Source organism: Salvia hispanica, unplaced genomic scaffold (genome assembly GCF_023119035.1).
Source record: "Salvia hispanica cultivar TCC Black 2014 unplaced genomic scaffold, UniMelb_Shisp_WGS_1.0 HiC_scaffold_1018, whole genome shotgun sequence".
In the NCBI taxonomy this organism is placed as follows: Eukaryota; Viridiplantae; Streptophyta; class Magnoliopsida; order Lamiales; family Lamiaceae; genus Salvia; species Salvia hispanica.
In genome coordinates this window covers 1-16,000 of record NW_025951270.1, presented here as the reverse complement: position 1 = coordinate 16,000, position 16,000 = coordinate 1, and the positions used below count along the sequence as shown (strand labels likewise).

Below are 16,000 nucleotides of genomic sequence, written 5' to 3'. Positions count from 1 at the left end.
TCTTCCGATCATAGTAAACATGCTACAACTCGGCCCAAACCCTCACAAATCCCTCGCTAACCTCTCCAAAACATACGGCCCCTTGATGTTTCTCAAGCTCGGCAGCCAATCCGTCGTCGTTGCCTCATCGCCCGAGGCAGCTAAAGAAGTCCTTCAAAAACACGGCCACGTCTTCTCGACGCCCTTCACTCCCAACGCAGTGTGCGTGCACGGCCACGGCGACGTGTCGGTGGCCATGCTCCCCGCCGCCTCAGACATATGGAAAAAGATTCGGCGAATAGCCAGAGAGAATCTCTTCTCCAGTCAAGCTCTTCGCGCCACTCAAGATATCCGGCGAGAGATGCTGCAGAAGCTCAACGACTATATCAACACGTGCAGCGGCGAGGGCCGCCCTATGAACGTCGGAGAAGCCACCTTCACCACCATGTCCAACCTCATGTTTGCTACCCTTTTCTCCATTGAAATCATCCAATACGGTGTTATAAATAAGGAATTCAAAGAGCATATTAAGGCCATCACAAGGTATATGGGAGTTCCCAATGTTGCAGATTTCTTCCCCATCTTTGTTCCTTTGGATCCACAGGGGATGAGACGGAAGCTCACTCATCACCTCGGGAGCTTGCTTGAGTTAGTCCAGAGCCTCATCGATCAGCGATTGCAGGAAAGAACGACGTCGTCTTACCACAAGAAGAGTGATTTCCTTGAAACCCTCCTAGATCTCTCCCAAGGGAATGAGTATGATTTGAGCATTAAAGAGATCAAGCATTTGTTTGTGGTGAGAATAATATACTATGTTTACTCTTTTCTTTAACTTTTCCATGCTTACAAATCGTTATTCTAAAACACGAGTACTGTATATGTCAGGATTTAATTATTGCAGGATCAGAATCAAGTGCGGCCACGACAGAGTGGGCAATGGTGGAACTACTACTCCACCCCCAAAAAATGGGAAAGCTGAAAGCAGAGCTGAAGAGCGTTGTTGGAGAGAAAATCATCGTGGAAGAATCAGACATCTCAAGACTCCCATACTTGCAAGCTACCATCAATGAAGTGTTCCGCCATCACCCTCCCGCGCCTCTCTTAGCTCCTCATGTCGCGGAAGAAGAAGCGCGAGTCAATGACTATATAATCCCCAAAAATGCTAAAATATTTGTCAATGTTTGGGCAATCATGAGAGATCCAAGCATCTGGAACGATCCGGAGAACTTTGAGCCTGAACGATTTTTAAATAACGACATAAATTTTGGAGGGCAGCATTTGGAGCTAATTCCATTTGGTTCAGGACGGAGAATTTGCCCGGGCTTGCCACTAGCTAGCCGCATGTTGCACTGCATGGTGGCAACGATGTGTCACAACTTCGATTGGAAGCTTGAAAAAGGGGCAGAATCCAAAAAACTCCAAAGAGAAGATGTGTTTGGACTAGCACTGCAGAAGAAAACCCTTCTTAGAGCAATTCCCATCAAGGTTTAATGATTATATCACATATGGTGGGCTTGCATGATTGATATTGAAATAAATATGGAAGACATCCAATTTTTGGATAGTCATGATCAGATGAGACATTTCGTGTCTCTTATTACTAGATAGTAGATAGTGAATAAATTTGTTCAAATGTGCATGTTAAGTGATGTTTAATATATACGACTTCTCTTCTAGCGTGAATTCTTTCCTTTATGTTCAAGGTGGAATGGGCTTTTGGATGTGGGCCTAGTTGGTAGATGCGCTTTTAAATATAAATTTGATGAATTTGACCAATCGCGCTTGGGGTTATAGTTAATATAAGTTTGGTAATTAATATACCCATGTTAGATTGGAACTTACATCGTCGCCAAAAGGTCTGAAAATAAAAGAGTGCATACATTCGTGAACTTATCCCTTTATGCGGGAGTATTATGTAAAAAAGCTCACAATTGAATACTCTTTTATACTCACTCCGTCTGCCATTAGAAGCCTGCTTTACCATTTTAGTTTGTTGCCATTAGGAATCCAGGTTCACTTTTAGATAGACCCTACTTTCCACTAACACATTTCACTCACATTTCTATTATAAAAATGAACCCCACATTTCATTATCTTTTCTCACTCATTTTTATCGATATTTCTTAAAACCTGTGCCGAATTTAACCGGGATTTCTAATGGGAGTAATATTAAAATTTTGTAGAGAGAGGCCATTTTTTCTTATGTTCATACTTATAAGTCGAATGATATACCTTTCACTTGTTTATTTCTCAACTATCTTTCATATTAAAAGATTGTATATTCTTTACAATATTTTAAAGTCAACCAAGATAGTGGAGACCTTTGTTTCTTTTTTAAATTATAGATTTAAAAGTAGGCTTTAAGAGCAACGGTTTTTAAGGAGAGCAACGGTTTTTAAGGAGAGCCTCAATAAGAAATTCCTAATAATGAATTTAAAGAAAGAAGTGAGTTAATTGTTGAGGTAGGGTTCACGCACGCCATTTGTGCAGTCCGACGACGGCAGTGGCCATGATCATCACCACACCATAATTTACTCGCTACAAACTAATCAATTATTTTTTTGTTTTCAGCTAAGAAACAAATATATATGCATGCTATTGCTATTTCGATAAGATCGATGAATTCGCAAATAAAAAAATGAAAACCAATGTAGAAAGAAATACAGTTAATTAGGTTACCTGTTTGGGGGAAGCTCAGGCTCAGGTGTGTATATGTGTGACGGATTTACTCAATTAACACTCTCTAGGAAAAAATATTATAAAAAAGGAAAAAATTACAAGGGCAGGAAATGGAATACTAGTACAAATAATGATTTCTCCTCCACTTCATCTCATCATAACACTTTAACATTATGCATTCCTTCCGTAATCTTTTCTTCCATGGATTGGAGGATTGCTCCCTGCTTCGCTAAGAGAAAAAGGCTGAATTGTGATCTAGCAACAGAAAAAACTAAACTCGGATGATGGACCTCGTTGTTTCAATTATAGGGCCATAGTTCAAACTTATTATTTCTTGATGTTCTTGAAAGGTATTTGTCCAGATAGGCCACACCAAGGGATACATCTATACTAAATATGATAGTTTTGCTGAGTAGTACTCCATCCGTCTCCAAAGAATATGCACTTTGGGGTCGGCACGAGTTTTAATGCACTTTGGGGTCGGCACGAGTTTTAATACGAAATTGGTAAAGTAAGAGAGAGGTAGAGAGAGAAATTAATTAAAGTATTGCTAATGGAGAATGGGTTCACCTCTTTAGTGAGAGAAGAGTTTCTAAAATTAGAAAGTGCATATTCTTGTGGGACAGACTAAAAAGGAAATAATGCATATTCTTGTGGAACGGATGAAGTATCAGATATAGTTCAAAAACTAGAGATAATTTTTAATTTTCGTTTGTGGAAGGAGATTTCATTAGAGGCATGACAAATGGTGAATGGGTATTGTTAGATGAAGTAAATTTGGGGATATTTCTTGAAAACGAGAGAGAATCTGTATGCTTGTCTGAAATTAAAGATGAAATATTAAATATATTTATTCACTGGCATCCCAACTTCGGAATGTTGGCGTGCATGAACCCTGTTGTGTACATTAGATGATGAAGACTTGGTGTTGTTTATTAATCAGTTTATTGATGATAGAAAACTAGTAAGACAAGTCATGGACTTTTTACAACGAAATCCGAGGAATTTTTACATGTGAACATTCCAGCTATACTTTGTTAGCTTAGAATTAACAGCATTTGACAATAAAAAAGAGTTTTTCAAATAAAAATGAGCACGAAAGCTACTACAATGTTTACTATAAACAAGCTGTAACACGCATACACTAAAGAAATATCAACTCCATCTCCTTTCCCATCTCATTCCCTTGAGGTACCTCCAAGAGACCATCCATTACTGCTACTGCTAGTGTTGGAAGTTGGAACTGCTTCTACTTCTTCAATTTCACTTTCCTCACAAGACCTTCGAATATGCATCAAGTATCCTGCTAAACAGATTTGCAACCTCTTCACATTTGTGTGCCTTGTAAAACCAGATTCCATTTACTTCTTGGAAAGCATTTCGATATAAAAGATATGGAAGCTGGACTTCATACTCAAAATCTTCCTACATATTATCAGGGTTCATTACTATGAACTGGAACCAAGGCTGTGTCACGACAAACATCGAACCTTCCACGAACCCAACCTACTACCCTCAAACCCGAAAATGGCACGAACCCGACACTATTGGAATCCACTGAAATCCAGCATAAAAAATACTATAGTTTTTAAAATACTAAAAATTAATAATATTATAATATTATTTCTTAACGGGTAACCCGAATCCAAACCCGACATGAACACTAACGGGTTGACCCGATAAGGACACGAACCCAATAAACTTTCGTCAAATTCGTGTCGAGTTATCGTGTCGTGCCAGAAATTGTCAGCCCTGATGAGCAATATAATTAGAAAGTTAGTTTTAATTTATAATCTTTACAGTAGCCTAATTTATTTCTTTTCTTTTTTTTGGTAGTTTCATAATATCATTTGAAATCAAAGATAACTTATAGGTTAAAGTCAAAATACTAGAGTGTAGTTTATAATATCAGGTGTATATGTATAAGAACTTGTAAGTTAAAGTCAAAATAATATATTATACTCAAAACACTCATTCTACTACCTTTTTACTCTCTCTCTCTTGTTTTTCCTCGTCTCTCTCTTACTTTACCAATGGCACGTTAAAATCAATACTACAATTTATATATTTGTCAACTTTTTTAGGATAGAGGGAGTATAAAATAATACTATTAATATTCTCTGACATAAAATGAAACTTCAAAAATAAAAAGGAAAGAAAAATAAAAAAAATAAATATGAAAAGGAAATTAAAAAACGGCCAAAGCAGGATGCTGTTGCAGCTTAAGGTTCCATTTTGGTTTTGTTACAAAATGAGGCAGCTTAGACTATATAAAATGATAATCAATCAATCCCCTTATCTTTTTGAAAAAACTAGAACTAGGTGTGAAGGATAAGACAATACAAGTTTAATGCAGCTGGATAGGAAGAAATTACTGTATATTGACTTGAGAAATTGTTGTGCATCTACATAAATAATTACAAACATGATGCTGCATTTACCTATATTAAAAGGGAAATGAGTTTATATGGGGCTGCTGCCCAACATGGAGTCCTTCCTACCTAAACACCGCAAGCGCAGTGATGCAGCAGCAATGAATAAGCATATTCGGGGATTGCTTTGAGGACGTGCTCGAATACCTTTATATACAGACGTGCACTATACGGGGATTCGTTTTTTCAACTAACTGATGGCAGCATTGGATTCATGCTTAGGCCAGATCCTCCTGAGTCACCTGGCTCCACATGCTTCACCCTTCCAAAATATCTAATATGCCGCAGCAACCTTGCCAAGTACGTGTTATGGCATATCGTGGAGCTGTCACAAACAATTGCCACATGTTTACGTGCTCTGGTTATCGCCACATTCATCCGTCTGCTATCTCCGAGAAACCCAACAGCTCCGAGGTTGTTTGAGCGAACCTGAGACAAAATGCCATCACTTTTTGCTATTTGAATTCTTAAGTTTGCATTTGTTACATAAACCAAGGTTAAAGTTCGGTATCTATCTCAACAGGGCGCTGCAGTAATCAATCGAGCATATATATGCATGTCGCTATTAAACTGGAAAGTGGAAGACTGTCTAACTAAACAAAAAAGATTTTGCAAGACGTAGTCTATTCTTCTACGGTCTATTAATATGTTTTCTCCAGTCACACGCAGGGACACGCCACCAACACAAAAACAAGGTATCTTGAATTGAGTAATGGCAGATTACTCAATATTACAAAACCAACTCAAAGAAGGATATCATGCTTACACTAGTCTAGATTTCTTAAAGCAGAAAAGTAAAGATGCAGTGTTACTTTGAAATTGGCTTTTTACCAACTACACAATCCACGAAATCATCTTATTTCCAACAATATGATACCTTAACGATCGCATTATGAAGGAGAAGCATAATTAAGCTAACTCAACTAGTTAGCATCTACCAAGCACCTTAGGTGAAGTCATTTATAATTGAATGGCCCCTTTCCCATAGGAAGATAGATTCAAAGGACCAAAATTAGATCCCCTACAGATATGTATATATCTCATATGTCTCATGACCAATTGTCAATTATGCGACAAAGAACTCCGGCATAACTACTCTAATTGTTCGGTAGCAGAAAAAAGTGATAATTATAGATTCATGTATTCTACGTGAAGGATAGGCTACTAATCTTATGTCACAGTGCTAGATTTTTTTCTAGTTGTATGTTTGTTGTAACAGATAAAGACAATATCAAATAGGCTATGTACCATTTCACCACTAAATAAATAAAACCAGTCCAATAAAATTTACCATTGATATAATCACAGCATCCGCCACGGCCTTGAAAGCTATCAACTGTCGCAACCTCAACACCTGCAGTAATGGGCATATCTTCCAGCCTGTCTCTTAGTAGTTGTACTTGAGCAACATAAGGGGACTGTACTACAATGCTCTTTGGGCTAACACCTACAAATAGTTAGTATTTGAAACGCCTTGTTAGCTGCTAAATAGTGACGGATATTGCCTTTTGAGTTTGACGGATGGAACGGTTGTTAAATATACTGCCTCCGTCCCATAATAGATGGCATACTTGGGAAATGGCACGAGATTTTAGGAGAGGTTGTTTTGTGTGTTAGGTGGAGAGAGAAAATATTATATTTATATTAATGTGAGAGAGCGCTTTTTCCAAAAATGGAAATGTGACATATTTTATGGGACAAAGGTTTTCCAAATTGAGCTGCAACAGAACTTCAACTAAAAAGGAAAGTGTGACATCTATTATGGGACGAAGGGAGTACAATAATTACCATACAAGTAATTTCTCAAATTTATGCATTTAAAACAGTTCCAATATTAATTCTTATGCATTAACATCCTTCAAATATATATCTAGGATGCGCTATGATAAAATCCTGTCTACAACAACGACCAATTTGCAAGCAGATGAGTTCAATCATATCAGAACTAGAAGACAATGTAACTACAACTGAAAACTTATACTATTAAAGAGGAGAATACTTCTTCTGTAAACCAACATGTAAAATCTAGTATTGAGAAAGTTCTAGTCCAAAATAAAAATCTCAAGGTTCGAAAGTGTGATAGAATTAAATATGAAGTAGTTCAATTTACATGGCTTTGACATGTAACACAATTAATTGAAAGGAAATAAAGATTAATCATGCCGACTATTGCCTTACGTAAATGCTATAAGTTTTTTTACCCCTCACATTGCTAAGTAAATATCATTCTCAAGAGAAACTCATCCTATGATGCATCATCTTTTAATGGTATCTTCAGAATTGACTTGAAATATTTGACCTTTCACTTCATACCACCTCAAAAGCACCCGACTTCTTCAAAAGCATATAGGTGATCTAGCATTCAGTCTGTAAGTTTTTATCCAAGTAATTTTGTTGGGGGATTTAAGAATGCCAATGTTAGTTCTTAGTGTGTGGGTGGTATGTTGTCAGATGGAACCAAAAGTGTTTAACTAAATGAGAAGACACTTGTAACTTGTAGGTCATTACCAGCATAAATTAAGGAAAACACATGTTGTACGACAATATCCGCTTCACCATCATTGTAAAAGGAACCTGTTCCAGCAGGGTCTAGTTGTTCTTCACAGCCAACAGAAAGACTTCCATATGGCATTCTCGTGTCAAGCAGTAACAAGGGGCATTGTGTTATCCATGTTTGCTGCATAAGTATAGGTCAGTGTCAGTCTCCCACATGCTTAAGATAAATGTACCAATGTAACTTCTGTAACAAATAAAAATATTAAATATTTGTCATAGAGCATATATTACCTTGACATATGGAGAATCAGAAAGAAGATGAGAAGTAACAGTGGCAGAGGACTTGAGCTGTCCATTATACATCTCTTTTGAAGCCCAGCCAGCTATTGCGTCGTTCATCCTATACTGTATTGTCAATTTCGTGCAAGAACCCCTTCGTGCAATGTTGATGCTCTTTCCAATAACGATGTTCCTAGACCACCTTCCAAGGCTTTTCTGGATAAGATCACTGGCGCAAGTTGGCACTGGTCACCAGCAAGTATACAACGCTTTCCAAGAAGTATTGGAATCCAACAAGAAGGTTCGATGGCTTGAGCCGCTTCATCTATGACTACCAAGTCAAATGAGTCAAGGCATCTAATCATGGGGTCAGCTGCTCCAATATTTGTGGAAAGCACAACTTGAGCGCTTGAAAGAATTTCTCGTACTGTTTCCTCTCCTTCTTCTTCATTGCCTTTCCTAACTGTTTGAGAAGCTGACGTATACCAGCAGCCAAGGAATCATCTTTTAAGCAATGACTAAGGTCCTTCCTTAAATTAGATTTCTTCCTCTCAAATTCTGATTTGTAATCTACAAGTCTATTATTTACAATTTCAACCAATGATTTGGAAGCTACAGTAGGTGATATTCTTGCAGGATTACCAAAGCGTACAATGTTAGCTCCAATATCAGATAGCTTCTCAACCATATTGTCGACAGCAGCATTAGTAGGTGCCGTGACAAGTACCCTTTCTCCCTGTCTAACAACAAGGGAAATTAGTTGCTTGAGCACCCCACTCTTTCCAGTTCCAGGAGGCCCTTGAATTACAAGTATAGGACGCTTTGTTTAAACCTAATGCAATTGCTCTTTTCTGGGATTCATCATAACATTCACTATCTAACAACCCATTCAATTCTGCTTCATCCCAATCTACCACGTCATTGTCCTCGAGCCATGCAATATCCTCTTTATCTCCAAAAATTGTAGAAACCACTGCTATTGAACAATTCTTTTTCTGTAAACCTTTTTTATGAAGCATCATTAGAGCTTCACAGTTACGCTGCACAGAGAAGACAATGGAAAGTTCCAAACTATGAGTCAATTGCAAATAAAAGATTATGAAACAAAACAAAAGGGACTCATATCACCAACAGAAGTTCCTCATGACATGATCTTTATGGGGCATATTTTTGGTACAATTAGGGTGGCTAAAAATGTTTTTTAATCATTCTATATCTAACTAAAGGGTACATAATACCATACCGTGTATGTTGATCCATGTCATAGATTAACAAGTGCAGTTTCCATATATAAAGATGGTATGTAGTTAGTAAGTACCTCATATGTGAGTGTATCAGCCAATCCTTGGATGCGATCTATGCGAATATTCTTGCCAAATAGTTTAGAAAATGTAGGATCCCCATGACGGGATTCAAGGGCAACTGTAATGCTACACCCATCATCCCCAAGATTATTAACAAAGCCCTGAATGCATGATGTGGCGCCAGCCCCTCTACTGTCACATATCCTCACACAAACCATGTCTCCAGGGGAAAGGTTAGTGGGTGGCAATCTGTGGTTCCCATCAACTCTAAACAAAACCAAATGCATCCCTCCTAACCCTGCAAACTAATGACTGTGAGTTGTTTCAGTCACAAGGCCACACACACCAGTACATATAGTATCATATATTGCAACGAATGAAACCAACCAGTATATGTGCTGACAGCATTGAGATTGCATATGGTATCACAGAGTTCCTGCTCTGCCTGGGAGTGGCTGACCAAGAATTCAATTGGCTTCGCAGAGTTCTCGTCGGGGTTGGAATAGCGTTGAGCTCTTCCTCGGTGAATTCCAACTCAGCATCCCTCTCTATACGAAGCAGCTTGGACATGTGGTTGGTGAAGTCGTCGATTCTGCCCTGAATGTCTCTGATCTTGTCGATCCGCAAGCCAAGAACGCCGTGGGCAGATTTGGGGATAGAAGTCTTCCTCGCAATGGCCCTATGCTGAGCTGCAAAATGAAAACAAACCAATCAAATCAAATCAAATGAAATAAGAACAAGAATGAAGAGAGAAGGGAGGAGAGAAGATGCAAACCAGAATTGGCAAGGTCCTTGAGCAGCATCCATGACTTAGTTTGGCGCCAATCAGAGACGAGGGACTTGTTCTGGAGGTGCTGAAGGACGTCTCTGAGCTCCCCCTGGAAGTGGTCGAAGAGGGTGGGATAATGAGTGCAGGCCTTGAGGCAGGCGACCTCCATACCAATAGGCATGGGGACGGCGTTGAGATAAGGCTGAGCCTGAATAACAAAGGTGAGGCCAGGGCCCATACGCTGCAACAGCTCAGCAAACTCACTCTCCTCCTCCATCTCCGCCGTGGCGATGTCCAAGGCCATAGCTTTCATGCCTTGGGACATCCATTTCACCCCCGCCTTCCCCAAATCCCGACGCCCCAGAGGGTCTCCGTTCTTGGGGCTCTTTGAGCTCATCTTTTTGAACAAGCGGCGGCGGGTGATTCTTCTCTTCTTGATGGGAGCGGGAGCGGGGGGAGTGGTGCAGCAGAGACGGAGGCGGCGGCGATTGGAGAATTGGTAGAGTGAATGGGTGGTGGGGGGAGACCAAAGATAGAGGCGGACAACAGCCGCAGTAAAGGCGGACGCCTCCACTAGGCAAATGAATCTGGAATTCACTCAAAAAACGGAATCATGTGGAGGAGAATAATGCACAGGTGGGGAATTTTAAAAATTAATCGGCGATTAAGTCTTAATTTATCGGGACCTCATTTCGCCGGCCCCCAAATATTCCAAAACACAATACAGACTCTCCTACAACCTACAAATTTCAAAATTATTACTCCATCTCTTACTTATTAATATTCTTTCCATATTAAAAAATTCATATTTCTATTTTCAAAGAATTTTTCTTTTTTCATTCTCTTTATCTCTTACTTTTTTCTTTTTCTCATTATAAAAATTCTTTCCATTCAAGATATATATTCTTCTTTTAGTAATAAATTGGTCTTTTTTCAACAAAAAAAAAATAAACTTAAACATCATCTTTTTATTTTACTTTTTTTTTTTTTTATTTCCTACTTTATTTCTCTCTCCCCTTTTAAAAAATTTTTAACTGGTTTAAAAATTATATCTCAACTTTTTGGGACTTATTAATCTAAAGATAATTGAGACACTTTTTAAATTTAAGATCGATGTATAATGATAGTATAAGAGTAAGGGGAAATTTGAAAGTTTCTACATATGAATTTAAAAATATTACTTTTCTGCCCACATAAATATGAACTTTTAAAGAGATGTATGTATGGTTTAGTTTACAACTAGGGTAACAGCTGTGTGATTACCTAATTTAGCTTGCATGCATGATAATGATAAATGTGAATAAATAATGCTTAGAGAAGAAGCAACGAAAATGGAGGATTAATATTGATTATTACTAGCATTTATGGAAAATGCGGGGATAATATACGGAAAAGGGAGAGGCCAACAGCTATTGGCTGGTTTAGATTTTTAGAGGTGAATCAAGTGGTGTGTGTGCAAACACAAATTCGTATCTATTCCCATGGATTCGAGTGATATTACTAATTTTCAATTATATTCAACAAAACGATAAATAAGCATTTCAATCATGCTTATATCGATCCCCATATCAATTTCTTTCTTTTACCCATTTCAAACAAGAGAGCCACGTCGATAGTCATTCTTTTCTCAATAAACTCTCAAGGAAAAATATGTACTAAAAAAGGAAAAAATTACAAGTTGCAGGAAATGGAATGCTAACATATAAATAATGATTTCTCCTCCTCATCTCATCATAACATTTTACATTATGCATTCCTTCTGTAATCTTTTCTCCCATGAGGTGTATTGGAGACCGAGTAGCTCCCTCTCTGTCCTCCTGTAAGTAAGTTTTGTTAGAACATATTGGAAAGGGGCGGCGAGATAACACGCTCTATACGCTACAAAACGTAGACAGGAGATCATACCGTCGTGAAATTGAGCTGATCCCCCTATGTTGAGCCGCTGAACTGGCTGCTGCCCCAAGCGGCTGGGAGAATTCAGCGCCAAATGAGGCGTTGAATATGTTGTGTGGACATAACCGCGGATTGGAGGATTGCTCCCTCCTTCGCCACGAAAAGACTGAATAGGCCCTTCGTGCCTAAGTGATCCAACAACATAAAGAAAAGACTAGACTGAGCTTCTCATTAACAATGGAGTAGTTCAAGAAAGCTTGAAAGACTCAATCCTCTCTTTACTGTCCAATGATATCAAAACAAGGACATCGAAGTTTCAATTGTAGAGGCAAAGTTCAATTATTTGTCCACATAGGCCACACAAAGGGATACAACTATGCTAAATATGAATATCAGATATAGTCTGCATATATAAAGAGGTGTACATCTGATACTACTAGCAGTATAATTTGCAATTTATTTTTTAACAAGTCATGAAAGAGGTGTACATCTGATACTACTAGCAGTAATGTCTACTGTGCTGAAAGCTATGGTAAAATGGATTAATGAAAGAAAAATATATTTAAAGACTGTCGTTTATATATTCTGCATATAAAAAAGCTTGCCTTTGCACTGAAAGAGCAGCACTGGAGACCTGACTTGAATTTCCAGCTCCACTCAATGGTCCAATGGACATTGAAGGTGGTCGCAAGTCCATCCCTTGATAAATTGATTTCTCATGCTGTGCACATCAGAACTATCCTCTTCCAAAAGAAGTTCTTCACTGAAAAAAATTAAAAATAGTGCAATATAAAACCATGTACAGATTACAAGATTTCACAAGATATAAGCACATCAATAATCAGAACATCTATATGAATAGAGTGATGTTTTTTATGTCAAAATGCATTACTAGATTTACATGCTTACTTATAATTGGGATCCCAGTCTCCAGGATCAGGCAGTGAGTTACTAGCCTCATGCTTTTCAACTGCACCTCCTTGGACTGTTTGCATGCATGAAGAGGAGTGATTTGATGCTACATTCCTCCCTCCTTGGGGTGGTCTCCATGTTGATGCATTTAAGTTGGGCTGTCGGTGAGATGGAGAGCCTACAAATACATGAGAGTTCCCCTCAGGCTGGCAGAAGTTCATATCGGTGACATTTCCTTGACAGTTAGAAGACGGTGCAGTGTCTTGGGAATGTAAATTTCCATGATAGGACCAATTCTTTCTTCTGTGGTGATGGTTTCCTGATGCCATCTTTCCTAAAGGAGATCCATGACAACTCCCTTACAGGAGAAGGAGGACCGTAATGTCTGGGCGAACCTGCTGAAATCTGATTATAGGAGCTAGGAGGAGTAAATTGTGAAGGGCTAGAACCAAGGGACATAGGTGCAAAATTTCCAGGGCTAAAACCAATTCCACCGCTGTGTGGTAGTTGCATCATGCGCCTAGTATCAGGACTATTCCCAAGAAATGAGTTACCACTTTTTGCATAGAGATTCATTCCAGAAGGACCTGCTGGAGAATAAAATGCATGGAAATTGCTGTTGTCACCAAAACTTCCATAACTGCTTCCAAGCCCCAGGCCATCATTGTAACTCCCATGGCTTCCCAAGCTACCGTAACTACCTGGATGCACATGTGGCACAAATTGGTAATGCGGGCTGCTGGGTATCATAGCTCTGTTTCTTCCTGATTGCTACATAAGAAGGCCTGCAAAGTCAAATTTTTTCATCCAGATAAACAAAAGGAACTGCATAATATATTGAATGAAAATTCCTCACATTATTAACAGACAGACCAGTGGCAATCCAATGACCCCCAGCAGGATGGTGGTCCACCTTAACATTTTGAGAAACGGGCTGGAAAAGGAAGCAAAAAAAATATAATTGATGAAACCACCCAAGAAATAGGAAGCGTCATGTACACAACTAAATCTATATACAAATCAATCAATGAATCAAGTGTCTGTATCAAGATCTTCACCAATTCATCCATGGGTAAAGGCTTAACTCATACGTCGCACAAACAAAAATGGTTGAATTCTTTTTTATATCTTCCAAAAGGTAAAAGAAAGAACAGAAGCATGCCAATGCATTTATATAGAAGGCAATTCATACATACTTACTCACCATGTACGGTGTCTCTGGAGCAGGTTTATAAGGGCATGTGAAAGGTTCCCGGTAATAAAAGGGTGCTTTGAAGCCTAAAACACATTAATAATTGAATGCTATCAGACAAAGAGAATCAATTGAATGACCATACTTATGAGATGCTAAAGTTCTTCAATACCTGCAAAGGTGACCACCTTTTATCCGGATCAAATTCGACGAGCCCTTTTAGGAAATCAATAAGAGCTAATCGTATTTGACTTTCTGTTAAAATAGACAGTCAATAATGTATCACAAAAATAATGAACAAGAAAATAGAAAGTTATGTCCCTAGGTAGCTTCTTGGGAAAAAATGATAACCTTACGAAATTCTTCCTCTGACAAATTCTTCCTGTAAGGGTACTTTGTGACAATTGCTTCAAGGTTCATATGGTTGAAGTATCCCTTTTCCCATAGAAGGCTTCTTCGATTCCCTCTGAAAAAAAAAAGCGCTAAAATAACTAGCATGAAGAATAAGTGATAGCATAAATGAAAATTCCAGGGCTAAGAACTAGGAGAGCATGCCGACTTAGTTAGTACAGTACAATATTACACCAGGACCCACCATAAGTATTCTACAAGTATATCATAATTCATAAGCCACATTATTTTCATGGAAGCGTATCAGATGAGCAACATAGAACTCGTTGCGATGGTTTGGATGAGCAATGTGCCTTTACCAACTTATGGATCAACATGAAAAAATGTAAAAAGTGAGATAATACAAAATCCCAAATAACCATCCAAATCCTAAATACAGGAAAGGAATAAACATATAACTAGAAAACGGAAAATTGTTGGAAAACCCATAAGTTTGGTCAGAAGTTGTATCTGATATGGAAGCCGTGAAATCATACATAGGCGTGACTGCCAGTGAGTTAAATAATGTCGCCTATTCATAAACAAAACGAGTTATTTGGTTGAAACACGTCATCAAGGTATTACACATAGGCGGCCATACTTTTCGCTGTGGGATAATTGAGAACAAATCCAAATTTCATGATTTTTCCCGACGATTTTTAAAGTCGCACGACAGACTCGAAATTGACCAAACTTCATGGTTTTTCCGGCAATTTTCCTTAAAAATTAAGGTGAAGACTGTGTAGTACAGTTGAAAATTGATGTAATAGGAAGCTAAGAAGCAGACTTCAAAATTAATATAAGAGAGCTGCACCCCATAAATAAATGTATTATACTTGATTACTTGTATATGCATAGATATTATTGTGCACACAAATACAGATAAATATGGCATAGGGGCCAAGTACATATTTGAAAGGGAAAATTGCCATTTAATTTAAATCACAACGTTTGATTGACTTCTGATCAAACCCATAACTTTCAAAATCAGTCTATTAAATCATAACTTTTGTACATTTCTCAATTGTCTCATACAGTTAAATCATATATTTGGTTAACTTCCGGATAAATTTAGCATTGTTCTATGGTGGTCCGATTTCTAGATTATTATTATGTAAGCGGTGAAGATCAATGACAAAAGTACAAAAGTCACAACAAATTTATGAAATTCTTTATTGTATGGGACAACTGAAAATGTACAAAAGTTATTATTTAATTGGCTGATTTTGAAAGTTGGATTAACCATAAGTCAGCCAAAGTTATGATTTAAATCGGAAATTTTCCTATTTGAAAATACACAAAACCCTAACAATAAAAATCACCAAGCTGTAACTGACAAGTTTAAAAGGCACTTACAGCTGCATATTCTTCTTCGAGTCAAGACCTGATACATGCTGTAATTGCTTCTTTGACTCTGGTCTCTGTCATCATGGTTGATGCTCCCAATGAACTTAAAAACTTGCTAGTGTTTTTGCCTTCCTGAGAATATAATCAGGAGGTTGACCCCTGCCAATTTAGCAGAGTAAGTCAACTTGCACGATAGCTAACACCCTGAGCAAAGTAAACTTTATACAAAGCATAGTTCACCAGATGTGATGTTTTTATTGTTGTAGATGTTGTGGTGGTCTGTTTCAGAACTAATTAATGCGGTAAATTGGAGCTTTGATTTATGTTC

General features: G+C 38.1%; 1 protein-coding gene, 1 long non-coding RNA gene and 2 pseudogenes across 2 annotated transcripts; 1 reads left to right on the top strand and 3 right to left on the bottom strand.

Annotated features, from left to right (window-relative positions):
• The first annotated feature begins 6 nt into the window (after positions 1–6).
• On the top strand, positions 7–1,662 carry LOC125197829 (11-hydroxysugiol 20-monooxygenase-like). Its single transcript, XM_048096348.1, has 2 exons — positions 7–775; positions 865–1,662. Exons 1-2 carry the CDS (start codon positions 20–22, stop codon positions 1,468–1,470), a joined length of 1,362 nt encoding a protein of 453 aa, XP_047952305.1. The 5' UTR covers positions 7–19; the 3' UTR covers positions 1,471–1,662.
• Positions 1,663–5,019: 3,357 nt separating this feature from the next.
• On the bottom strand, positions 5,020–10,335 carry LOC125197828 (annotated as a pseudogene).
• A 1,119-nt stretch (positions 10,336–11,454) lies between these two features.
• LOC125197826 lies at positions 11,455–11,986 on the bottom strand. Its single transcript, XR_007172250.1, has 2 exons — positions 11,844–11,986; positions 11,455–11,755 (listed from the first exon to the last, which is right to left on the bottom strand). It is a non-coding gene; the product is annotated as an uncharacterized LOC125197826 (long non-coding RNA).
• Positions 11,987–12,488: 502 nt separating this feature from the next.
• LOC125197827 lies at positions 12,489–15,746 on the bottom strand (annotated as a pseudogene).
• Positions 15,747–16,000: the final 254 nt, after the last annotated feature.